The 25,036-nt window shown below is 43.1% G+C and overlaps 1 protein-coding gene across 4 annotated transcripts; it reads left to right on the top strand.

The window, feature by feature from the left end:
• Positions 1 to 1,757: 1,757 nt before the first annotated feature.
• On the top strand, positions 1,758 to 25,025 carry LOC311123437 (phosphatidylserine lipase ABHD16A-like). 4 transcript variants are annotated; one of them, XR_014612590.1, is made up of 20 exons: positions 1,758 to 1,883; positions 2,308 to 2,364; positions 2,636 to 2,702; positions 2,984 to 3,070; positions 3,403 to 3,488; positions 3,700 to 3,773; positions 3,994 to 4,104; positions 11,131 to 11,245; positions 12,343 to 12,444; positions 12,603 to 12,666; positions 12,854 to 12,903; positions 13,282 to 13,405; positions 13,609 to 13,713; positions 13,922 to 13,985; positions 20,329 to 20,385; positions 20,507 to 20,569; positions 20,770 to 20,945; positions 21,150 to 21,196; positions 23,336 to 23,652; positions 24,507 to 25,025. XR_014612590.1 is itself a non-coding variant. In XM_084158180.1 (19 exons), exons 1-19 carry the CDS (start codon positions 1,782 to 1,784, stop codon positions 23,417 to 23,419), a joined length of 1,635 nt encoding a protein of 544 aa, XP_084014306.1. In that variant the 5' UTR covers positions 1,772 to 1,781; the 3' UTR covers positions 23,420 to 25,025. The 4 variants fall into 4 exon arrangements, 1 of the variants encoding a protein (XP_084014306.1); XR_014612591.1 differs by having other exon boundaries at positions 23,336 to 24,422; XR_014612592.1 differs by having other exon boundaries at positions 23,336 to 24,426.
• Positions 25,026 to 25,036: the final 11 nt, after the last annotated feature.

Raw genomic sequence — 25,036 nt, 5'->3', positions numbered from 1 at the left:
CACTGCAGAATGCTGTGGAAGCCATAGTGGTTAAGTGTGCCTTTAATTCTAAATAAATCACAGACAGTGTCACCAGCAGAGCACACCCACACCATAACACCTCCTCCTCCATGCTTCACGGTGGGAACTACACATGCGGAGGTCATCCGTTCACCCACACCGCGTCTCACAAAGACACAGCGGTTGGAACCAAAAATCTCAAATTTGGACTCCAGACCCAAGGACACATTTCCACCGATCTAATGTCCATTGCTCGTGTTTCTTGGCCCGAGCATGTCTCTTCTTCTTATTGGTGTCCTTTAGTAGTGGTTTCTTTACAGCAATTCGACCATGAAGGCCTGATTCACACAGTCCCCTCTGCACAGTTGATGTTGAGATGTGTCTGTGACTTGAACTCTGTGAAGCATTTATTTCGGCTGCAATTTCTGAGGCTGGTAACTCTAATGAACTTATCCTCTGCAGCAGAGGTAACTCTGGGTCTTTCATTCCTGTGGCGGTCCTCATGAGAGCCAGTTTCATCATAGCGCTTGATGGTTTTTGCAACTGCACTTGAAGAAACTTTCAAAGTTCTTGAAATGTTCCGTATTGACTGACCTTCATGTCTTAAAGTAATGATGGACTGTCGTTTTTCTTTGCATATTTGAGTTGTTCTTGCCATAATATGGACGGTCTTTTACCAAATAGAGCTATCTTCTGTATACCCCCCCCCCCCTACCCTGTCACAACACAACTGATTGGCTCAAACGCATTAAGAAGGAAATACATTCCACAAATTAACTTTTAAGAAGGCACACCTGTTAATTGAAATGCATTCCCATGTGACTATCTCATGAAGCTGGTTGAGAGAATGCCAAGAGTGTGCAAAGCTGTCGTCAAGGCAAAGGGTGGCTATTTGAAGAATCTTTTGATTTCTTTAAAACTTGTTTGGTTACTACATGATTCCATATGTGTTATTTCATAGTTTTGATGTCGTTACTATTATTCTACAATGTAAAAATAGTACAAATAAAGAAAAACCATTGAATGAGTAGGTGTGTCCAAACTTTGGACTGGTAGTGTATAAGAGCGTTCATGCAAAACCCGATGTAATGCAAGAAATGTAGAAAGTTTGGCCATATGTTATTGAAGCGTCTGTGAATGTAAAATGTTGCAACTGTGGTGGGGATCATATTCCCGAATTCCCAGTGCCCTGTTAGGGTGAAAGAGGTTGAGGTGTCAAGGATCAGGGCTGTACAGCAAATCTCTTATATGAAGGCTGGGCAAGAGGCCACAGTTCGGAAGAAGATGCACCGCAACCTGTTGCAAATGTTATACATCAATCAAGTGATCTGGATACACTTATTGTGAAGAAGGTGGATTTTGTAGCATTTACAGCCACAGTTATTAATTGTACTGCACACGTGTCCAAGAAGCTGGACATCATTATATCTGCAGCTGAGAAGTTTATGGGCCTCCAAGACTTCATGGCAGAAGCACTGCAAAGACTACTGTCGCCAGAAAATGTCCCACCCTCACAGGATCCTTCTGAGCCTGTGTAGGAAGCTGATTAGAACAGAAAAGCAGGCTGATTTAGTTTAATTTAAATGTTGTTATTGATAGTTTATCGATTTTTTTACCCGGAATTATTTCATTTTTGGGATCTTTATTATCCACCTGTACAGTAGGTGGCGGAATGCACATATAATTGCTGCGAACGCTAAAATACCAAAGAAGAAAACTAATGCACTTTTTCCGTTTGGAATTTACGTCCTGTGTCGGCTGCGGTAGCTACCCGAGGAAGAATGGGCGGCTGGATGTGGCTTCGCTGCTTTTTTGGGCCTCATCTCCAGAGAGTTCACCGTTCACAGGAGCAGTCCCGACCCGAAGGAAGAGCTGGGAGGAGGGTAGGCTCACGGAAGATACCATGCATGTGTTTGTGACCGACCAGGAAGAGATGGAAATGTATCTTTGTTCAACGCTAGCTCGCGCTCCGGTCCGGAAGTGTCAGTACGAGTTATTGAAACTGCTGTCAGTCACTGATTGACAGAGGTGACAGTGTGAAAAATGCTGCATAGTTAACACATTTGGGAATGTTAAGATAGCCATTATACTTAATTCTCCAGGTATCTAGCTATCTTTGCGTTGTGGCAGGTGAGTGTGCTAGCAAGCACGTAACCTAAGCCACTGTTGTTAGCTTTGCTAGGTAGCTAGCTGTAATATCTAGGCAGGGAGATCATTGCAGTTATCCAGTTAGCTGGCTTGGCTAGTCACCACTCATTTAGCAGCTAGCTATTAGCTAACTACTCTCCCATTCTCTTACAACACCAGGGATGGACTTATCAACCCAAGAGCCTGGAGAAACACACAGACAGCATCCTCGGATGGGTCAGTATATAATTAGCAAGTTACCACAAGTTGTATTATCTAACGTTAATTGTTGATCATGACTCTGTTTTGATTAGCTAGAACAAACTATTTTACAATTCTATGCAGTGGCCTGCACTGTAATACACAAACTTTAGATTTTTGTTTTTGCATAAATTGAAGCCAGTAAAGACAAGTAGCATACACACATAGCTATACAGGTAGTCTATACATTCTCACACTTTCTATTGAGATGTAACTGTTCTTTTGTGTGTTCTCCTCCCTCCACCAGGCGTCAGCCCTGTGGTCTCTGTCGTACTACAGCTCCCCTCTCCTCCTCTGCTACCTTTACAGAAAAGGTAGTGTGTGTGTGTGTGTGTGTGTGTGTGTGTTCGCTCGCTCACACGATATGAAAGGTAATAAAAATGACTCATGCAGTAATGCTCTTATTGGGTTTAACTATTAATAGCTCCCAGCTGTAGTGTAGTAGGTAGGTATTGGTAGTGGCTAGTGGTGATATGGTTTCACATAGGACGTGTGCATGCTTGAGTGCAAGAAATAGAGAGCAGATGAGTATTACTAGCCTAATTGTTTGTTTGTGTGTAGTGTTTGTAGCCCTAACCATTGCTGTGTGTTTCAGGGTACATCTGCAGCAGTAAGCTGGTCCCAGTCAGTCAGTATGTGGGAACAGTAATGGTTTGTCTCCTGGGAGTCGCCTGCCTGAGAGGTGAGAACTTTACCACGCTTTTTACTGAACTTGTATTGCTCTTCCTGGATTTGTCTGGTTTGAGAAATCCGCTGTGTTCAATGCTTTTTTCCCATAAAATAGAATAAAATCTCAAAACCTAATTGTAGAGAATATAGTGTCTGGTGTTCTTCATCTACTACAGACATTGGATTGTGTGTGACTAGGCTACCGGTAACTACGATTGCATTCCTGTGGGGTTACGATTTCACAAACACTCAGACTGCCACAAGGTGTGGGTCTATCAGGTACACTAAGTACACCCCTGAGACTCTCTCGCTCTCTGCTTCTCTCTCCCTCTCCCTCCTTCTCAGGTTGGGGGCGGTGGAGGAACTCTGAGTATCAACAGTTCATCTCCATTCTGGAGGAAACCAGGAAGAACCACACGCCTAGCAACAAGGTAACACTGCTATGGCAACAGCTGGTCAACAGCTGGGCTGCGTCTCAAATGACACCCTATTCCCCATATGGTGCGTTATTTCTAACCAGTACCCTATATGTCATTTGATGTTATTCTCAGGCCTGTTTTGCTAGAGGTTGTCAATCTTAAATTCAAGAAACAAGCCAAAGCTATTCTTTCTGATCACTAATTTTGAATGTTCTGTCTGTAGAAAAAACTGTCCTGCTATGATTTTGACTTCTCTCACTGGCCGGCAGACTTCAGCTGGAAAGAAGTTAGCAATCCGTGAGTTGTGTGTGTAATTTGCGTATACGTGTGAACCTTTTACATGTGTGTTAATTTTTACACTGTGATTATAGTTTTTCTTGTATGAAATACACAAGATTGTACAGTAAATGTAAACTGGATGACTGTGTCTGGGTTATGATTTGAGAGTAAGGCTCTGTTTTCACTAGATAACTCTTGCTGATTTGTTAAATTTCCCATCTAACATCCTGTGTGACAGGAAGCTGCTGTCCAAGGCAGGAGTGTCTCTACTGAAGCCAGAGCCCAAACTGAGAGGGACAGCAGACAGCATGCTCAACTCTTTACGCACTCTACCATGCCACATCATCAGGTATAGACAGAGTACAATATCCACAATACACTGTACTCTACGTGGGCTTGACATTAACTTTTTTTAGCCACTTGTCCTTTGGAGAAGTAGGACTTATTATTATTATGTTTTGTATTTTTTTTTTTTTTACTTGTCCGAAAGCTCAAGTCACTTGTTCCCACCCAAAAAAAGTTATGTAACACCATGGGCCAAAAAGCGAACTGAAAATGGTGTTGTATGTTGCAAGGAATCACTTCACAAAATAACCTTCATTATTATCACTGGTATTGACAATGGAAGGCTGCTGGTCTCTGATCCCATGTATTATTTTAGGACATCGGACATGACAATGACATTAATACATGCTAAGTAGTTAACTAGCAAGATAACCAGCCAAACTACACAATAGGTTTTGAATTGGCTGTCTAGTTAGTCTGTTGTATATAATTATTTTACCTGCTGCGCAATTGTCTCTATCTCGCTCTTTCTCTCTGCTCTGGCAACGGCCCACAGGCACGCGCAGGTGATGCACACACCATGACTTTTCCAGGATTTTTATTGCGGATCAAAAATTAGCTGTAAGTGGTCAAATGACTCACTAACTAGCAATGAATATCAACAACTGTGCACACGCGGCACGCTTTGATCTCAAAAACGCATCTCTTGACTGCCTGATTGAAAGACCACTCGTGCCTGTCAATGCAGGCCTACAATAATTATACTCCGATGCGCTCTGCATAGATTGGGAGGACAGTGTGTAATATAAATGCAACATTCAACAATTTCAAAGATTTTACTGAGTTATAGTTCATATAAGGAAATCAGTCAATTGAAAGAAATAAATTAGGCCCTATGGATTTCACATGACTGGGAATACAGATAAGCATCTGTTGATCACAGATACCTTAAAAAAAAAAAAAAAAGTAGGGGCGTGGATCAGAAAACCAGTCAGTATCTGGTGTGACCACCATTTGCCTCATGCAGCGCGACATCTCCTTCGCGTAGAGTTGATCAGGCTGTTGATTGTGACCTCTTGGATATTGTCCCACTCCTCTTCAATGGCTGTGCGAAGTTTCTGGATATTGGCGGGAACTGGATCATGCTGTCGTACACGTTGATCCAGAGCATCCGAAACATGCTCAATGGGTGACATGTATGGTGAGTATGCAGGCCATGGAAGAACTGGGACATTTTCAGCTTCCAGGAATTGTGTACAGATCCTTGTGACATGGGGCCGTGCATTATCATGCTGAAACATGAGGTGATGGCGGCGGATGAATGGCACGACAATGGGCCTCAGGATCTCGTCACGGTATCTCTGTGCATTCAAATTTCCATTGATAAAATGCAATTGTATGCTTTGTCCGTAGCTTATGCCTGCCCATACCATAACGCAGCATTTCCCAAACTCGGTCCTTGGGACCCCAAGGGGTGCACATTTTGGTTTTTGCCCTAGCACTACACAGCTGATTGAAATTATCAAAGCTTGATTATTTGAACCAGCTGTATAGTGCTAGGGCAAAAAACTAAACGTGCACCCCTTGGGGTCCCAAAGGTTGAGTTTGGGAAACCCTGCCATAACCCCAGCGACACCATGGGGCACTCTTCACATTGTTGACATCAGCAAACCGCTTACCCACACTACGCCATACACAACGTCTGCGGTTGTGAGGCCGGTTGGACGTACTGCCAAATTCTCTAAAATGATGTTTGTGGTGGCTTATGGTAAAGAAATTAACATTCTCTGGCAACCACTCTGGTGGAAATTCCTGTAGTCAGCATGCCAATAGCACACTCCCTCAACTTGACATCTGTACCATTGTGTTGTGTGACAAAACTGCACATTTTAGTGGCCTTTTATTGTTCCCAGCACAAGGTGCAAAGATCATGCTGTTTAACTCTTCCGAGTCGGCGAACGCTTCGGCGCGTTCAAATCGCGGGCCGGCTTTAGGACCGCGCAGCATCCAAACCAAGTGACGCAGAGGGCTGCCGTCGATTTCATGCACAAATGGAGACCCGAAGCTACGTTTTGAGTGTTTGTTTCATGTAAATACACCAACTAAAACCAAAGTTATGATAATTTCAATTCCATGAAAAAAGTGCGTCAAAATATGCGCTCTTTTATGAGCGCTTTGCATTTATTATAATAACTTTGTCGTCTTTTGTGATAAAAAGGAACGGAAAAAAACGTGTGCTTGTGCTAACCCGGTTCTTCAGGATGCACACGAGTATATAAACATTCATTCCCATGACAACTAGCCATTGCGAAAGAACGAACGAGAGGAATTAGTTCAGTTCATGAGTAGTTTTGGAGAGTTTTTCACGAGTTAGTATTTCAATTGTTAGTATTTCAAGAGTTTTATTGTCAGCAGTATCGTTTTTGTGAAGCAATATGAGGCGCACACTTCACGTTGAACAAGCCGTCGACTTGTTATTCCAAATGAGCGATGAAGAAACTTTGGAAAGTTCGTCGTCAGACAATGAGTGGCCAGGATGACTTCGAGGACCCTGATTTTGTTGCTGAAAACGTGAGGTAAGAAGACAAACATTTTTCTAAAATGAATTTGTTTTATTGCTTTCGTTTATCTTACTATAGTATTCTATTCTACTTCACTGTAGTGCAAATGCCAATGAACATCTTGAACTTTGAATAATCTTGAATCCGTTTACCTGTTTTGTATAGTGACGACGACGACGACGAGCAGCCTGGGCCATCAACAGCCCCCACCCCCACAACAAGCCGACGGAGGCCATCACAGAGGGGGCGTGGAAGGAAGGATCAGGCCAAGACCAGGTCAAGATCTCCAGCCCAGTCAGCAGCACAGCCAGAACAGAGCTCTGAGCCATGGAAAACAGAGACTGATCCTGACACTGCCCCACAAGCCAGTAGGTTCATGCCCCGCAGACCACCAGGAGCCCAGGTGGATTTGCATTCAGGGCACACACCAAAGGACCTCTTCCTGCTCTACTTCGCCGCAGATACAATGAGGACAATCTGCAGAAACACCAACAAACAGGCAGCAAGAAATCAGCAGAAGGGGAGCAAATATCAGTGGACTGACGTTGATGTGGAGGAACTGCACAGATTTCTGGGTCTCCTCATCTACACCTCATTGGTGACTCTGCCTAGTATCCAGGACTACTGGAAACAAAGCCACATATTGTCTGTTTCATTGCCAGCGAAGGTCATGCCAAGAGACATATTCCGGTCCATCTCATGGAACATCCACCTAAGTGATCCAGAGGAGGATGTCATAAATGACCAGCGCAAAGGTACACCCCAGCATGACAAACTGTTCAGGGTCAAACCTCTGATGGACGACATTCGCACTGCCTGCCAGGCTCATTACCATCCTAAGAAGGAACTGTCAGTCGACGAGAGGATGGTGGCTACAAAAGCCAAAACTGGCATGACCCAGTACATGAAGGACAAGCCTAACAAATGGGGGATCAAGCTCTTTGTGTTGGCAGAGTCTAACAATGGCTACACTCTAAACTTCAACGTGTATGTTGGGAAAGCACACACACCCAGCGTGCATGGACTTTCATATGATGCTGTTATGGACCTCATTCAGCCATCACATCTTGGTACAGGATACCATATTTATATGGACAATTTCTACACCAGCCCAAAACTGTTCCTGAGTTTGGGAAGTATGAAGTTTGGAGCCTGTGGGACCTACAGAAGCAACAGAAAAGGGTGTCCTAGTGGCAGAGAAAATGCCCTCACCAGCAAATCGAAGAGGGGGTCTGTGAGATGGATCAGAGAGGATCGCCTGGTCTTTGTGAAGTGGATGGATACGCGGGAGGTGTCGGTGTGCTCCACAATCCACCCAGCGTTTTCGGGCGAGACAATCAAGAGGAAGGTGAAGGAAGGACCTGGACGCTGGGTAGCAAAAGACATTCCCTGCCCTACCCCCATCATGGCCTACAATAAGTACATGGGAGGGGTTGACCTGTCAGACCAGCTTCTCCAGTATTACTCAACCCATCGCAGAACTGCTCGCTGGTACCGTACCCTCTTCCTGCATTTTTTGGACATGGGAACAACAAATGCATACATCCTGCACTGTGACATCAGTGCGACCCAACAGGTCACACCCATGACGCACAAGAACTTTGTGGCAGAACTTGTGGCCCAGCTGTGCGGAGTGACCCAGACAGGGGTTCCACTTCAAAAAAGCACCAGCCATGTTCCTGTGGCCATTGCCAATGTTGCAGAGGCCAAAGACAAAGCCACAGCAGGCCGCAGGGTTTGTCAACGCTGTAAACAAGTTGACAAGAAGAGGTTTGTCACACCATGGAAGTGCAAGGCCTGTGATGTGGCTCTCTGTGTCATTGTGGACAGGAACTGTTTTGAAGAGTGGCACAAATAGGGTAAAGGCCAGTGGCTATACCTACTTTTTTTGTAAATAGTTGTGTATTGCTTGTATATATCTCAAGAATACTTTTATATGTTCATATTTGCACTTTGTGGTTCAATTTGAAGCTTTTTTTTTCATTTTGGACAGAAACTGTTTTGAGGAGTGGCACAAAAAGGTTTAGGGTTAGAATAGAAGAAAAACGCCAGTGGTTATACCTACTTTTTATTGTAAATAGTTATTTATTGCTTGTATATATCACCAAAATACTTTTATATGTTCATATTTGCACCTTGTGGTTCAATTTGAAGCTTTTTAAATGCTTGGTTCACCATGTTTGAGGGTTTTACAATAAAAAAACCATCTTTTTTCTAAACGGACTTTGTGTTTTCTGTGTGTGTTTGGGTCCAGTGTGTTGAAATAGTATGTCAAAGTGAAAAACTTACTAACAGATCATATAGGTGAGGTTGTGCTGAAAAAAAAGATACCCAACATTGGTCTGGTAAACATTTCTTTATGTAGTATATCAGGGCAAAATTGAAGGTACCCAAAAACGGCCAAAAAAGCTCCAGACTCCGAAGAGTTAATCAGCTTCTTGATATGCCACATCTGTCAGGTGGATGGATTATCTTGGCAAAGGAGGAATGCTCATTAACATAGACGTAAACAAATTTGTGCACCAAATTGGAGAGAAATAAGCTTTTTGTGAGTATGGAACATTTCTGGGATCTTTTATTTCAGCTCATGAAACATGGGACCAACACTTAACATGTTGCGTTTATATTTTTGTTCAGTGTAAATACAGTGGGGAGAACAAGTATTTCATACACTGCCGATTTTGCAGGTTTTCCTACTTACAAAGCATGTAGAGGTCTGTAATTTTTATCATAGGTACACTTCAACTGTGAGAGACGGAATCTAAAACAAAAATCCAGAAAATCACATTGTATGATTTTTAAGTAATTAATTTGCAATTTATTGCATGACATAAATATTTGATACATTAGAAAAGCAGAACTTAAATATTTGGTACAGAAACCTTTGTTTGCAATTACAGAGATCATACGTTTCCTGTAGGTCTTGACCAGGTTTGCACACACTGCAGCAGGGATTGTGGCCCACTCCTCCATACAGACCTTCTCCAGATCCTTCAGGTTTCGGGACTGTCGCTGGGCAATACGGACATTCAGCTCCCTCCAAAGATTTTCTATTAGGTTCAGGTCTGGAGACTGGCTAGGCCACTCCAGGACCTTGAGATGCTTCTTACGGAGCCACTCCTTAGTTGCCCTGGCTGTGTGTTTCGGGTCGTTGTCATGCTGGAAGACCCAGCCACGACCCATCTTCAATGCTCTTACTGAGGGAAGGAGGTTGTTGGCCAAGATCTCGCGATACATGGCCCCATCCATCCTCCCCTCAATACAGTGCAGTCGTCCTGTCCCCTTTGCAGAAAAGCATCCCCAAAGAATGATGTTTCCACCTCCATGCTTCACGGTTGGGATGGTGTTCTTGGGGTTGTACTCATCCTTCTTCTTCCTCCAAACACGGCGAGTGGAGTTTAGACCAAAAAGTTATATTTTTGTCTCATCAGACCACATGACCTTCTCCCATTCCTCCTCTGGATCATCCAGATGGTCATTGGCAAACTTCAGACGGGCTGGCTTGAGCAGGGGGACCTTGCGTGCAGGATTTCAATCCATGACGGCGTAGTGTGTTACTAATGAGACTGTGGTCCCAGCTCTCTTCAGGTCATTGACCAGGTCCTGCCGTGTAGTTCTGGGCTGATCCCTCACCTTCCTCATGATCATTGATGCCCCACGAGGTGAGATCTTGCATGGAGACCCAGACCGAGGGTGCTTGCCTATTGTCACCAAGCTGCTTGCCTATTGTCCTGTAGCCCATCCCAGCCTTGTGCAGGTCTACAATTTTATCCCTGATGTCCTTACACAGCTCTCTGGTCTTGGCCATGGTGGAGAGGTTGGAGTCTATTTGATTGAGTGTGTGGACAGGTGTCTTTTATACAGGTAACGAGTTCAAACAGGTGCAGTTAATACAGGTAATGAGTGGAGAACAGGAGGGCTTCTTAAAGAAAAACTAACAGGTCTGTGAGAGCCGGAATTCTTACTGGTTGGTAGGTGATCAAATACTTATGTCATGCAATAAAATGCAAATTAATTACTTAAAAATCATACATTGTGATTTTCTGGATTTTTGTTTTAGATTCCGTCTCTCACAGTTGAAGTGTACCTATGATAAAAATTACAGACCTCTACATGCTTTGTAAGTAGGAAAACCTGCAGAATCGGCAGTGTATGAAATACTTGTTCTCCCCACTGTACATTATATTCTACCATACCACATTGTCAGGTAGTAAACTAAATGCACTATATTCTACCATGCCACATCATCAGGTACTAAACTAAATACACTATATTCTACCATACCACATCGTCAGGTATAAACACTCAATAGACTACAGTATACCACACTACCATGCAACATTGTCAGATATTGTACTACACAGGTCATAATGTGTAACTAACTACAACTACTGTTTCTATCACTGTCTCTCTCTGCTTCACACTGTTACAGCAGGCAGGCTTGGTATATTTGATTGAAATTACATTACGGCCTGCTAGCCCACTGATGCTACCTCTTCTCTCCCCTCCCTCTTGCTCCTCCTCTCCAGTTTTCTGATTGCCCACTCGTTTGGGAGGAGGATGCTGTACCCTGGCTCTGTATACCTACTGCAGAAGGCTATGAGACCCATGCTACAACAGGGCCAGGCTAGACTTATAGAAGAGGTGAGTCACCACACACACACCACAGTAGGGTCAAGTTGTACTAATTTACAATAGTTCAAGATGTAGTCATTTATTTATTTATAGGGGACAATGCACATTAATCAACATCAATATTGCAATAATGCCAAAAGCTAATTTGCAACCGTAGTCCCAGGGCAGGTAAGGGCAATTACACAGCCACAATACAAATACTCACTAAAACAATACAAAATACATTACATCCAACAATATATAATATAATATATATATATATAATATAACTTATTCGTAATAAAACACTATCCTCAACTGTCGTCTTACATATGAGGAACAGATAACTTGTGTACAGGTTTGGATAGATTTGAGCCATGTTTTCAATTTAAATGTAAAATTACAATAATAAGTGCAGCTTCTCAAGTCCATGGGCATTACATTCCAGTATATTGTAGCTCTAACAGAGAAGGCCGATTGGCCAAATTTACTGTGACGAAAAGGGACAACGTAATCCCCTCTAGTTACTGCCCTTGTTATCCTGGAGGTGCTTGCCTTGAGCGTGATATGCCGGCATAGGGGTGGAGGGACAAGACCATGCAGGATCTTAAAGACAAGGCTTGTATCTACATTCTGCTTAAAGCTATCCAGACTGAATAAATTATGTTTGTGAATGATGTGACAATGGTGGTAACTGTTTGGTTTGTTATCAAAAATCTTAAGGGTTTGTTTGTAGAGTGATTCAATTGGTTTCAGAATAGTAGCTCCTGCTTGTGACCAGCATGTGAGGCAATATCTCAGATGTGAGAAGATCATAGCATGCATATATAGTTTGGTGGCCCCCAGAGGAAGGTAAGGTCTTATAAACCTAAAGTTGGATAATCCAAACTTTACTGTGTTAACCACCACCTTCACATGTTGCTTAAATGTCAAGTTAGAGTCCAAAATGACGCCGAAATACCTGAAGTTAGACACAATTTTCAGATTCTCCCCATTAACAAGAACAGCTCGTTGGGAAGAATCAATGGATTTCTATATATGCAACCTTTCGATTATAGAACAGCTTAACTTGAAGTTTCTCTTTTCTGATCAGTTTCTGTACTTCCCTCCCTCTTCTCTGTGTGCAGTGTGAGGGCCAGAGGAACAAGCTGGTGGCGTGTGATGGGAATGAGATTGATACCATGTTTGTGGACCGCAGGGGTGACGAAGGACAGCACGGACAGACTCTGGTAAGGACCTGGACTAGGCTCTATGAACCATCAGAACTACATTACCCATGATTCCTCTGGTAAGGAACTGGACTACAGTACGCTCTATGAACCATCAGAACTACATTACACATGGTTCCCTGTGAGGTCTATAGTGTTTGCTGTATGTCCTGCTGTAGGTGATCTGCTGTGAGGGCAACGCAGGCTTCTATGAGGTGGGCTGTATGAACACTCCATTGGAAGGTAAGGAACCTCTGTGTCTGACACTTTTACACATCAGAAATACTTTCTTCCTTCCTTCCAACCTACTTACCATCCTTCCTCCCTCCGATGTAAAGGTCACTGTTCATACATAGTTGTTAACATATTCTCATAACCTGTCAAATTGAAACTAGAGCAGTATAAACTGTGTTGTCTGTCTGTGTTGCAGGTGGATACTCGGTGCTTGGCTGGAACCACCCTGGCTTTGCAGGAAGCACGGTAAGCATTAGTGTCCCTCGCTCGTCCCCATCAAGCTTTTGTGTGAACTTACCAGCGTATTTCAATGGAATTATTAGGCAAGTTTGTCTTATGTGGAAAGTCTGGTTTGTCTACACGTGTCATTCATAGAGAAGGTTGGAAGAAACACAGGGTTGTGGGTTTGATTTCAAAGGCGGGACCAGTACGTAAAAGTAGGAAAATGTATGCACTCACTACTGTAAATCGCTCAGGATAAGAGCATCCGCTAAATTACTCAAATGTAAATGTCTGTGTGTTAGCAGCAGATTTGTTTCCATCTCAAAATGTGCATTGACATGAAAGTAAATGTAAAACAATAACTATTTTGTTCCCCTTTCCACTCCTTTATTTCTCTCTCAGGGCGTACCGTTCCCCCAGAACGAGGCCAATGCCATGGATGTAGTGATCCAGTTTGCAGTGCACAAGCTGGGCTTCCAGCTCAGTGACATAGTGGTGTATGCCTGGTCCATAGGGGGATTCACAGGTAGGGACCACACTGGTAAATGCAGTGCGTGTCTGGCCGTAGTCTATTGTGGGTATGAGTTGACCAATTTCACCAACATACTGTAAGCACCACTTCTTTATTTCTCCCCCTCTCTTCATTTTCTCTCCATCTCCCTCTTCTTGCTCACCCTCTCTCCCCCTCCCCCTCTCATACTTCCTTTCCTCTTTCTCTTTGTCTCTCAGCCAGTTGGGCGGTGATGTCCTATCCAGAGATCCAAGCACTGGTGTTGGACGCCTCCTTTGATGACCTGCTGCCTCTGGCCCTCAAGGTCATGCCCGACAGCTGGAGTGAGTCTCTCGCAGGGGTCATAGGTCAAGGCGTGGAAAATACCAATATATTATGTCTCTGGATAACACTTTTTTTTTTCTATTATGATATCTATTCTATAACAATACTCTGGATCAGAGCATCTGCCAAAGGCCTGAGGTTTGTGTGTGTGTCTATGTAAGGGCTGTGTTTGGTTCAGGATCTGACAATGAAAATTGTGTGTTTCAGGGCCGCTGGTGACACACACAGTCAGGCAGTACATGAACCTCAACAGCGCAGATCAGCTCTGCAAGTAAGTGCAACACTCTTTACTCACACAAACACTTTACCCATGTGTGTGTGACTGACACAAACATATCATCCATGGAAAATATGGAGTAAATCAATTTGAATTCAGTCACTTTTTGATAGCATCCCATTTGATTTGTACAACACTTTCCGTATATGTTTACCCATGGAAGAAGTGGTCAGAAAGGGACTTTTTGGACCTGAATGCCAAAATATTCAGGAGAATAAAGGTGGAGATATCCATGTCTTCATCACCGGAAAAGATAAACAGTTGAGTTTGATATCAATTAAAAGCTTAAAAACAGGGTTGTCAAACTAGTGTATAAATTCTATTTAAAAAAAAAAAAAAAAATTAAGGGTAGGAAGCATGAGTTTTTACTCACCAAAGACTTAGTAGCTTAGTTGTAGTCACGATCTGGTTACCTATAAGTACAAACATATAGTTATGTTTTTGGGTTGTTACACATTTAACTTATTTCAGGATAACTTCTAAACTACCCACAATGCACTATTTCTCAACGTCATATGGAGGATCTACTCTGTGCTACAGAGTTAGTATTCTAGCTCGGTAGCTATCTCAAGCTGGCTAACGTTAGCCACACCTCATGCTGTTCAGACTTTGTGGCTGTGTTATCTAGTGGGAACCCGTTACCAAATCAAAATCAAATCAAATCAAATCAAATTTTATTGGTCACATGCGCCGAATACAACAGGTGCAGACATTGCAGTGAAATGCTTACTTACAGCCCTTAACCAACAGTGCATTTATTTTAAACAAAAAAAAGTAAGAATAAAACAACAACAACAAAAAAGTGTTGAGAAAAAAAGAGCAGAAGTAAAATAAAGTGACAGTAGGGAGGCTATATATACAGGGGGGGTACCGTTGCAGAGTCAATGTGCGGGGGCACCGGCTAGTTGAGGTAGTTGAGGTAATATGTACATGTGGGTAGAGTTAAAGTGACTATGCATAAATACTTAACAGAGTAGCAGCAGCGTAAAAAGGATGGGGTGGGGGGGCAGTGCAAATAGTCCGGGTAGCCATGATTAGCTGTTCAGGAGTCTTATGGCTTGGGGGTAGAAGCTGTTGAGAAGTCTTTTGGACCTAGACTTGGCACTCCGGTACCGCTTGCCGTGCGGTAGCAGAGAGAACAGTCTATGACTAGGGTGGCTGGAGTCTTTGACAATTTTGAGGGCCTTCCTCTGACACCGCCTGGTATAGAGGTCCTGGATGGCAGGGAGCTTTGCCCCAGTGATGTACTGGGCCGTACGCACTACCCTCTGTAGTGCCTTGCGGTCAGAGGCCAAGCAGTTGCCATACCAGGCGGTGATGCAACCAGTCAGGATGCTCTCGATGGTGCAGCTGTAGAATTTTTTGAGGATCTGAGGACCCATGCCAAATCTTTTTAGTCTCCTGAGGGGGAATAGGCTTTGTCGTGCCCTCTTCACGACTGTCTTGGTGTGTTTGGACCATGATAGTTCGTTGGTGATGTGGACACCAAGGAACTTGAAGCTCTCAACCTGTTCCACTACAGCCCCGTCGATGAGAATGGGGGCGTGCTCAGTCCTCTTTTTTTTCCTGTAGTCCACAATCATCTCCTTTGTCTTGGTCACGTTGAGGGAGAGGTTGTTGTCCTGGCACCACACGGCCAGATCTCTGACCTCCTCCCTATAGGCTGTCTCATCGTTGTCGGTGATCAGGCCTACCACTGTTGTGTCGTCGGCAAACTTAATGATGGTGTTGGAGTCGTGCCTGGCCATGCAGTCATGGGTGAACAGAGAGTACAGGAGGGGACTGAGCACGCACCCCTGAGGGGCCCCCGTGTTGAGGATCAGTGTGGCAGATGTGTTGTTACCTACCCTTACCACCTGGGGGCGGCCCATCAGGAAGTCCAGGATCCAGTTGCAGAGGGAGGTGTTTAGTCCCAGGATCCTTAGCTTAGTGATGAGCTTAGAGGGCACTATGGTGTTGAATGCTGAGCTGTAGTCAATGAATAGCATTCTCACGTAGGTGTTCCTCTTGTCCAGGTGGGAAAGGGCAGTGTGGAGTGCGATAGAGATTGCATCATCTGTGGATCTGTTGGGGCGGTATGCAAATTGGAGTGGGTCTAGGGTTTCTGGGATTATGCTGTTGATGTGAGCCATGACCAGTCTTTCAAAGCACTTCATGGCTACAGACGTCAGTGCTACGGGTCGGTAGTCATTTAGGCAGGTTATCTTAGAGTTCTTGGGCACGGGGACTATGGTGGTCTGCTTGAAACATGTTGGTATTACAGACTCAGTCAGGGACATGTTGAAAATGTCAGTGAAGACACTTGCCAGTTGGTCAGCACATGCTCGGAGTACACGTCCTGGTAATCCGTCTGGCCCTGCGGCCTTGTGAATGTTGACCTGCTTAAAAGTCTTACTCACATCGGCTACGGAGAGCGTGATCACATAGTCGTCCGGAACAGCTGGTGCTCTCATGCATGATTCAGTGTTGCTTGCCTCGAAGCGAGCATAGAAGTGGTTTAGCTCGTCTGGTAGGCTTGTGTCACTGGGCAGCTCGCGGCTGTGCTTCCCTTTGTAGTCTGTAATAGTTTTCAAGCCCTGCCACATCCGACGAGCGTCAGAGCCAGTGTAGTATGATTCAATCTTAGACCTGTATTGACTCTTTGCCTGTTTGATGGTTCGTCGGAGGTCATAGCGGGATTTCTTATAAGCGTCCGGGTTAGAGTCCCGTTCCTTGAAAGCGGCAGCTCTACCCTTTAGCTCAGTGCGGATGTTTCCTGTAATCCATGGCTTCTGGTTGGGGTATGTACGTACGGTCACTGTGGGGACGACATCATCGATGCACTTATTGATGAAGCCAGTGACTGATGTGGTGTACTCCTCAATGCTGTCTGAAGAATCCCGGAACATGTTCCAGTCTGTGCTAGCAAAACAGTCCTGTAGCTTAGCATCTGCGTCATCTGACCACTTTTTTATTAACCGAATCACTGGTGCTTCCTGCTTCAGTTTTTGCTTATAAGCAGGAATCAGGAGGATAGAGTTATGGTCAGATTTGCCAAATGGAGGGCGAGGGAGAGCTTTGTATGCGTCTCTGTGTGTGGAGTAAAGGTGGTCTAGAGTTTTTTTCCCTCTGGTTGCACATTTAACATGCTGGTAGAAATTAGGTAGAACGGATACCACGGCGGGCTCTGGTGTTTTCTTGCCATGGGCTCAAAACGAAAGAGAAAATCCTACCTGCTTGCTCTAATTGTGTAGTACCGTGTCTGTTCTACTTTTTATTTTGTCAACTTTTCAGAATGTTCTCTGTGAAGTAGGCTACGGGAGTTTTGTAACTTTTTCCACCTTGGCTTAGTGCTAGCGCACTAGCTGGCTGACATCTGGAATCTATCTATTTTGGATTTTGGCCTGGTGATGCGCCCGCCTCCCCCTAGCTTTGGTAGTTAACTCAGCCTGCACTCTTTTACTATCGGATGGGCCCCAACCATCAGTCTGTAAGTCTCTGCTCACTTTGCTTTTAATCTGTGGTTATGTTTTAGTTTTGCTCTAGCTGGTCTCCAGTAGTTGGGCTCTAGCTTGCCGACCATAACCGTGGTGGTTGGCTAAATAATGATGGGGGGAAAAAATCGATAGTTACATATTGGAATATAATTTTTTACGATGTATTGTTTTGAGAATCTAGCTGTATTTTTGCGCTAGTTGGCTGTACCTGCACCAAAACTCCTGTATTATTCCTTCATAGCTTGTTTTTTATTTTTATTGGGAGGCAATTAATTTTCAGCACTTTATTTCCATGACTGATCTAATCTCGTTTTCTTAAGGCTCTCTCTTGTCCCTCTGCAGCAGACATATGGTGAGCAATATGTTTGGATCATCGAATCGCAATAAAATCACAGTATCGAATTGCAAGAATCGCAATGCATATCGTATCGGCACCTAAGTATCGTTATATTATAGGGAATAGGCTGGCTTGCCGGGTCTTCCAAATTACATCACACTTCAGAAAAACATTTTCCGTCATGACTTCAGAATACTGATCGGTTTTATGTAATAAAGAAAAGTGAGGTGTAAGTTTGCATTGGGACTTCTGATGCGTATAGTCATGCAAATCCATGTTATGTTTATGCTACCTACTCTTTAACGTCAATTATCAACAAAAAAATCTAACCTGTTGTAGCTTAGACCCTATTTTACATTATTTGAGGTTTTTGTGTTGTGCCCGCTATCGGTTGAAACACAACATGCTCTTGAATACAGGGTGGGTGTCATTTCAATCATAGGAATATAATTCATAGAATGGACCCATCCCTTCAGACCACTGCAATTTTTTGCTGGTACACAATTGAAATGTTTATTGAATTGACATTTTAACTTGTAATTACTACCACAGATGGCCCCCGGTCCACCCACTGTTGAATGTTAACTTAAATGGTCAAACCTATTCTATCTATATTTCTATGATTTCAATAGGTTTTCTATGGAGGATTGACAATATCATTTAAAACAGATATTCCCATTCAAAACAACATTCTCTGTGTGGATCTCCAACCATCTTTGTGGTACCATTTGAAAGTTGACATTTCCAATATATTCCCATTTTTAGTGCATTTATCAGCCAAAACATGACACCAACCATGAATTCTAGTGTTGCATGGTATACTTAAGCAATAAGGCCCGAGGAGGTGTGGTATATGGCCAATTGCTATTATAAACTAGTTACCAACGTAATTAGAGCAGTGAAAATAAATGTTTTGTCATACCCGTGGTATACGGTCTGATATACCATGGTTGTCAGCCAATCAGCATTCAGGGCTCGAACCACCCAGTTCATAATGAAACTTTGGTACTTTTTCAATACTAGAACATAACTGTTTGGTACTAGAATTTGTTACTTTCAGTACTTCTGTCAAATCTGACTCACGGATCAAGTCTGTCAGCTCAGCCAATGTCGAGGCACGCACCGTGCATCCTACACTGGGAGTCTGGGCTGCATCATGTTAGCTACCCACTCATGCTGCATAGAAGTTAAGACACTTAAATAATGTGACATGGCATTTGTTGAAACTGTACATTACGGTTTGCAAAACAATGTCCATACATACAGGCTAGAACACTTTACAATGCAAGAAGATACCGGTATCTTCCAGCTTTGTAGGCAAACTTTCCTTGCTAGCTTACAGCTGAAGCTAAGATCATTTCACTACCCTAGTACTGTGTTCGTGACCATAACGCAAAATATGCTGATTTCAAAGCTGATTGCCACCAAAATGTTGTTCATTCACTTAATTGGCCTCTCTCACGTCTCTCCCAAATATTATCTATTGACTCAGTGAACTGAATGGTGTGCTAATAGGGCTCCAACGGGCTGCCCCCTCTTGCCTTGTGAATGACGTCATTACTGGTTAAAGACACAGCGCACAGTTTTATCAAATAAGCTACTTCTATGCAAATGTTGTTGATCAGTACAATAAAATAAGTCTCAAATGGAAGGGAAACAGTGTTTGGGGTGGGGTGGGGTGGGGTGGGGGGGTGTGTAACTCAATATTAGGAAGGTGTTCTTAATGTTTTCTACACTGTGTATAGGCCTAGGCTACAACTTGATTTACCCAGTTTATCAATAGAGATTTACCATTCAAATAAATTACCGTTATGTAAATAGATTTGTAAAAACAAAGTAAAATGTATTGTATAATTGATTCATTAATCCATACATAGCAGTCTCTGAAAAATGTTGCCGTAAAAACTTTCAAATCTAATGATATTGAACTCAGAAGATGCCCAACGATTGAACAGAGCAGTCAGTAGCTGAGTTTCTGTCTGGATCAAGTGCCATTCTGTGACTGGCTAATATTCCTTCTTTTTTTGGTGTTGAGTATCGTGATACTAATCCTGGTATCGAAGTCAAAATTCTGGTATCATGACCACTATTGTATTCAAGAGCATGTTGTCTCAACCAATGGCAGGCACAACAAACATCAGATGTAAAGTAGGGTATAAGCTACGTTTTTTGATAATTGTGTTTTAAGTTTAAAATTACTATTTATTTTTAAAAAACATTATTTTTAAGAAATAAGAGTTTGACAACCCTGTTTTTTAAAGCTTTTAAATGATAATTACAACCGTTTATCTTTTCCAGTGATGAAGACATGGATGTCTCATAGTATTGTGGGCTATGCAAAATAGGTCAACTTTGAGCACCTTTTTATCTCTTGAATGTTTTGGCATTCAGGTCCAAAGGACACTTTCTGAGCACTTCTACAATGGGCAAATATGTATGGAAGGTTTCGTTCAAATCAAAAGGGGTGGGAAGATGGGAGGTTTTGTGTATTTTGTGACCCTAACACTCATGAGTTCTTCCTTAGGTACCAGGGACCAGTGCTTCTGATCAGAAGAACCAAAGATGAGATCATTACCACCACGTGAGTCACTATGAAGGCATGAATAAAGAAAATACTTATGGCGCGTTCAGATTCACTAGACTTGTTACCAGATGTATAGCTATAGTGGCTGGTTTCACTAACTGACGGTGTTGTGTTTCAGGGGTCCAGAAGATATCATGTCCAACAGAGGAAACAACCTCCTGCTCAAACTTCTGCAGTTCAGGTCGGTTCTCCGTCTCGAAAACCTCACATAGGCTGTGTAGGCCTATATCTATGTACACGTTGTACACTACAGACCTGATTATTCACAACCTCACACAGACATCTAAGGTGTTGCCTTGTACCATATATATATATTCACCAGGAACAGAGAGAGTGAGCACTCTGTTTCTGTTTAAACCCTTTCTGATGTCATATCTTCAGGTACCCCAAGGTGATGACAGACGATGGAGTCAGGGCCATCAGAGCATGGCTGGCAGCTACCAACCACATAGAAGAGGCGGCGGTGTACAGTAGCTATGAGGTGGATGATGACTGGTGTGTGTCTGTACTGCAGTCGTATAAGACAGAGAGAGACGTTTTCTTCCCCTGGAGCGTTGGTAAGAACTGCTCCTCAAACACTATTACAGCTGGTTGACAGATTAGAATCTCCCTAGATGAACTACTTAACAATGATGACGGAATTAATGTCTTTGTCAAAAGGGTTTGTTTACTGCCCCTTAGACACTTGTCTCTGCTGAGATTGTGTATCCATATTTAAACACACACACGTGTTGTGGTTTTAACCCTTTCCGTTTTGTCAGGTGAGGACATGACACTGGAGGGAAGACGGCAGCTGGCTCTTTTCCTGGTGAGAAACGTCTATTGTTCCCCCTCTCAACAACATGACTTGCATTCTATTCTCTCTCTCTATCCATCAGTGCCTTTCTTCTTATGTCCCTCTTCTCTCTCTGCCTTACAAATAGCCTACCTTTATTCTTCACCCCATCCTTTATTGCTTACCTGTCCTCCCTCTTCCCCACCATCTGTTCTTAAGGGTAATTATCATGCTGAAGAACACTTGAGGTTTCCATAGTAACTAGGTCACCTGTGCTCTCCTTGTGACTGGTGTAATGTATTTCTATTGAGCTCTGTGGTTATTGAAGTAATTTACTACAGCATGATAGGAGTGTCAATTACTGCTAATGCAGCTGCATTTATTCTGTGGCTGGCTAATGCCTGTTAAGTACAGTGGGGAAAAAAAGTATTTAGTCAGCCACCAGTTGTGCAAGTTCTCCCACTTAAAAAGATGAGAGAGGCCTGTAATTTTCATCATAGGTACACGTCAACTATGACAGACAAATTGAGGAAAAAAAATCCAGAAAATCACATTGTAGGATTTGTAATGAATTTATTTGCAAATTATGATGGAAAATAAGTATTTGGTCACCTACAAACAAGCAAGATTTCTGTCTCTCACAGACCTGTAACTTCTTCTTTAAGAGGCTCCTCTGTCCTCCACTCGTTACCTGTATTAATGGCACCTGTTTGAACTTGTTATCAGTATGAAAGACACCTGTCCACAACCTCAAACAGTCACACTCCAAACTCCACTATGGCCAAGACCAAAGAGCTGTCAAAGGACACCAGAAACAAAATTGTAGACCTGCACCAGGCTGGGAAGACTGAATCTGCAATAGGTAAGCAGCTTGGTTTGAAGAAATCAACTGTGGGAGCAATTATTAGGAAATGGAAGACATACAAGACCACTGATAATCTCCCTCGATCTGGGGCTCCACGCAAGATCTCACCCCGTGGGGTCAAAATGATCACAAGAACGGTGAGCAAAAATCCCAGAACCACACGGGGGGACCTAGTGAATGACCTGCAGAGAGCTGGGACCAAAGTAACAAAGCCTACCATCAGTAACACACTACGCCGCCAGGGACTCAAATCCTGCAGTGCCAGACGTGTCCCCCTGCTTAAGCCAGTACATGTCCAGGCCCATCTGAAGTTTGCTAGAGTGCATTTGGATGATCCAGAAGAGGATTGGGAGAATGTCATATGGTCAGATGAAACCAAAATAGTTAACTCAACTCGTCATGTTTGGAGGACAAAGAATGCTGAGTTGCATCCAAAGAACACCATACCTACTGTGAAGCATGGGGGTGGAAACATCATGCTTTGGGGCTGTTTTTCTGCAAAGGGACCAGGACGACTGATCTGTGTAAAGGAAAGAATGAATGGGGCCATGTATCGTGAGATTTTGAGTGAAAACCTCCTTCCATCAGCAAGGGCATTGAAGATGAAAGGTGGCTGGGTCTTTCAGCATGACAATGATACCAAACACACCGCCCGGGCAACGAAGGAGTGGCTTCGTAAGAAGCATTTCAAGGTCCTGGAGTGGCCTAGCCAGTCTCCAGATCTCAACCCCATAGAAAATCTTTGGAGGGAGTTGAAAGTCTGTGTTGCCCAGCGACAGCCCCAAAACATCACTGCTCTAGAGGAGATCTGCATGGAGGAATGGGCCAAAATAGCAGCAACAGTGTGTGAAAACCTTGTGAAGACTTACAGAAAACGTTTGACCTGTGTCATTGCCAACAAAGGGTATATAACAAAGTATTGAGAAACTTTTGTTATTGACCAAATACTTATTTTCCACCATAATTTGAAAATAAATGCATTAAAAATCCTACAATGTGATTTTCTGGATTTTTTTCCCTCAATTTGTCTGTCATAGTTGACGTGTACCTATGATGAAAATTACAGGCCTCTCTCATCTTTAAGTGGGAGAACTTGCACAATTGGTGGCTGACTAAATACTTTTTTTCCCCACTGTACATCTGATTCCCTTTATATGGAAATGTCAGGTGGTGGTGGGCTTCCATTAAAGTCAGTCAGACAAAAGCAAATCTAATCTACAGAGTTCCATTTATTGGGAATGTTCTCTCTCGTTCATTGTCCGACTCTTCTCCGTTTCCATCACTTGTTCCCTCCCTCCTTTCCTCAGGCACGGAAGTACATGCGGAACTTCGAGTCAACGCACTGCACTCCTCTCCCCTACTCTGAATTCGCTGCCCCTTGGAGACTGTAAAAAGAGATGAGGGATGGATAGAAGATAACGAGAGGCAAAGAGTGGTGGAGGTGAAGCGGCTGGCGAAACCAACCAATCAGATGAGGTTTACAGAGCATGGATTGAATGTGTTATCATGTATCTATGGGAGGTGTTCAAGGCAGCTAGACCCAGTCGGTATTAGAACGTTGCAACCCTGCCCACCTGTGGGGAAAACACCTGTGGTTACCCCATTGGCTCATAGCAAAAACTTGGCATTTTGTCTACTTGTTTTAATCAATTACAAAACTACATTTAAGAAAAGTACAGGTCTAAAGATTACTGCTCCCTGGCGTTTTCACTACTTAGAAAAACGTAATATTGCCTCATGCCCCTTTTTATGACGATGCTAGCAGCCACTTGAGTGCTAGCTAGCGACCGGAACATTAAGCTAGTCAAGACCAACAACAACAAACAAACGGACTAACGTTATACAGCTACAAGTAGTGAGTGGGGTTAAACAAACTGTACTGAACAAGTTAAACATCTTACCTGTGATATGTTTTCCACACTTATAGCAACGCTTACTCTGCGTCCCCACGCCGAATAGCCTGAAGCCACAGGGCTCTTCTCGCAGGCTCTATTTTTTGACCTGGCTACATGTACATTGAACAACACAGCAGCTTTTTGGTATGTTTTGTTATTTCTGTAGAAGAAAAAAAAAAATCTACAACAAAGTTGGCTCTTTTACAATGGGGTGAATGGTAAAAAATGTTTGTTTTCCCAATTTGTGGGCGTGGTCTAGGGGAATTCCTTATTACGTTAATATCGACTCAGAGTATCAGATGAATATGTTTTTGTTGTTACTGTTGGCACGGTAACGGCTTTGTTCACGTTTATAAACTGGGTGGTTCCAGCCCTGAATGCTGATTGGCTGACAGCCGTGGTATATCAGACCATATACCACGGGTATGACAAAACATTTATTTGTACTGGTCTAATTACGTTGGTAACCAGTTTATAATAGCAATAAGGCACCTCGGGGGTTTGTGATATATAGCCAATATACCACGGCTAAGGGCTGTATCCAGGCACTCCGCGTTGCGTCAAGAATAAGAACAGCCCTTAGCCATGGTATATTGGCCATATACCACACCCCCTCGTGCATTATTGCTTACATATACACTGCTGTCCTCAAGCCTCTGACACTGAGAACTAGATATTTAAAATGCTTCCTTCCTCCCTTCCATGAAGTAACCACTGATCTGTAGGTAATTAGATTTTTTTTTTTTAAAGGCTCCATCCTATTGCTTCCGTGACTACATTACTACAAGGAAGGAAAGATGCATCTTAAAGGAAGAAGAGGAGCTCGTCTCTCTCCCTCCTTTCCTCCCTCTGGCTGCATTTTTAAAACGTAAACAGTTATTTCAACTACTCTACTATAAACAAATTGGCTTTGATAGCCTCAGATTTAGCCTAGACTCATATCTACTTTTTACAAATACAGCCAGGCCATCCTCACTTTCTAAAGCTCTACATAAAAAATAAAAAAAACGTATTTTATGTGGACACTGTCATTATGAACAAATCTGTATCCTGATAATGCTCTTAATGTTAAATATATGCTAAATAAAATGTTGGAAAATAATTGTTGTATTT

This window comes from Coregonus lavaretus, assembly GCF_964263955.1.
Source record: "Coregonus lavaretus genome assembly, chromosome: 3".
NCBI classification, from domain to species: domain Eukaryota; kingdom Metazoa; phylum Chordata; class Actinopteri; order Salmoniformes; family Salmonidae; genus Coregonus; species Coregonus lavaretus.
This window is presented reverse-complemented; position numbering and strand designations above follow the sequence as displayed.

What these genes read in the sequence shown, in the direction of transcription:
- LOC311123437 (XM_084158180.1), top strand. Translation starts at nt 1,782, where the DNA reads ATGGGCGGCTGGATGTGGCTTCGCTGCTTTTTTGGGCCTCATCTCCAG. An exon ending in TATGAACACTCCATTGGAAG is followed by an intron (nt 12,667 to 12,853) that starts GTAAGGAACCTC and finishes TCTGTGTTGCAG; the next exon opens with GTGGATACTCGGTGCTTGGC. An exon ending in AGCGCAGATCAGCTCTGCAA is followed by an intron (nt 13,986 to 20,328) that starts GTAAGTGCAACA and finishes GTTCTTCCTTAG; the next exon opens with GTACCAGGGACCAGTGCTTC.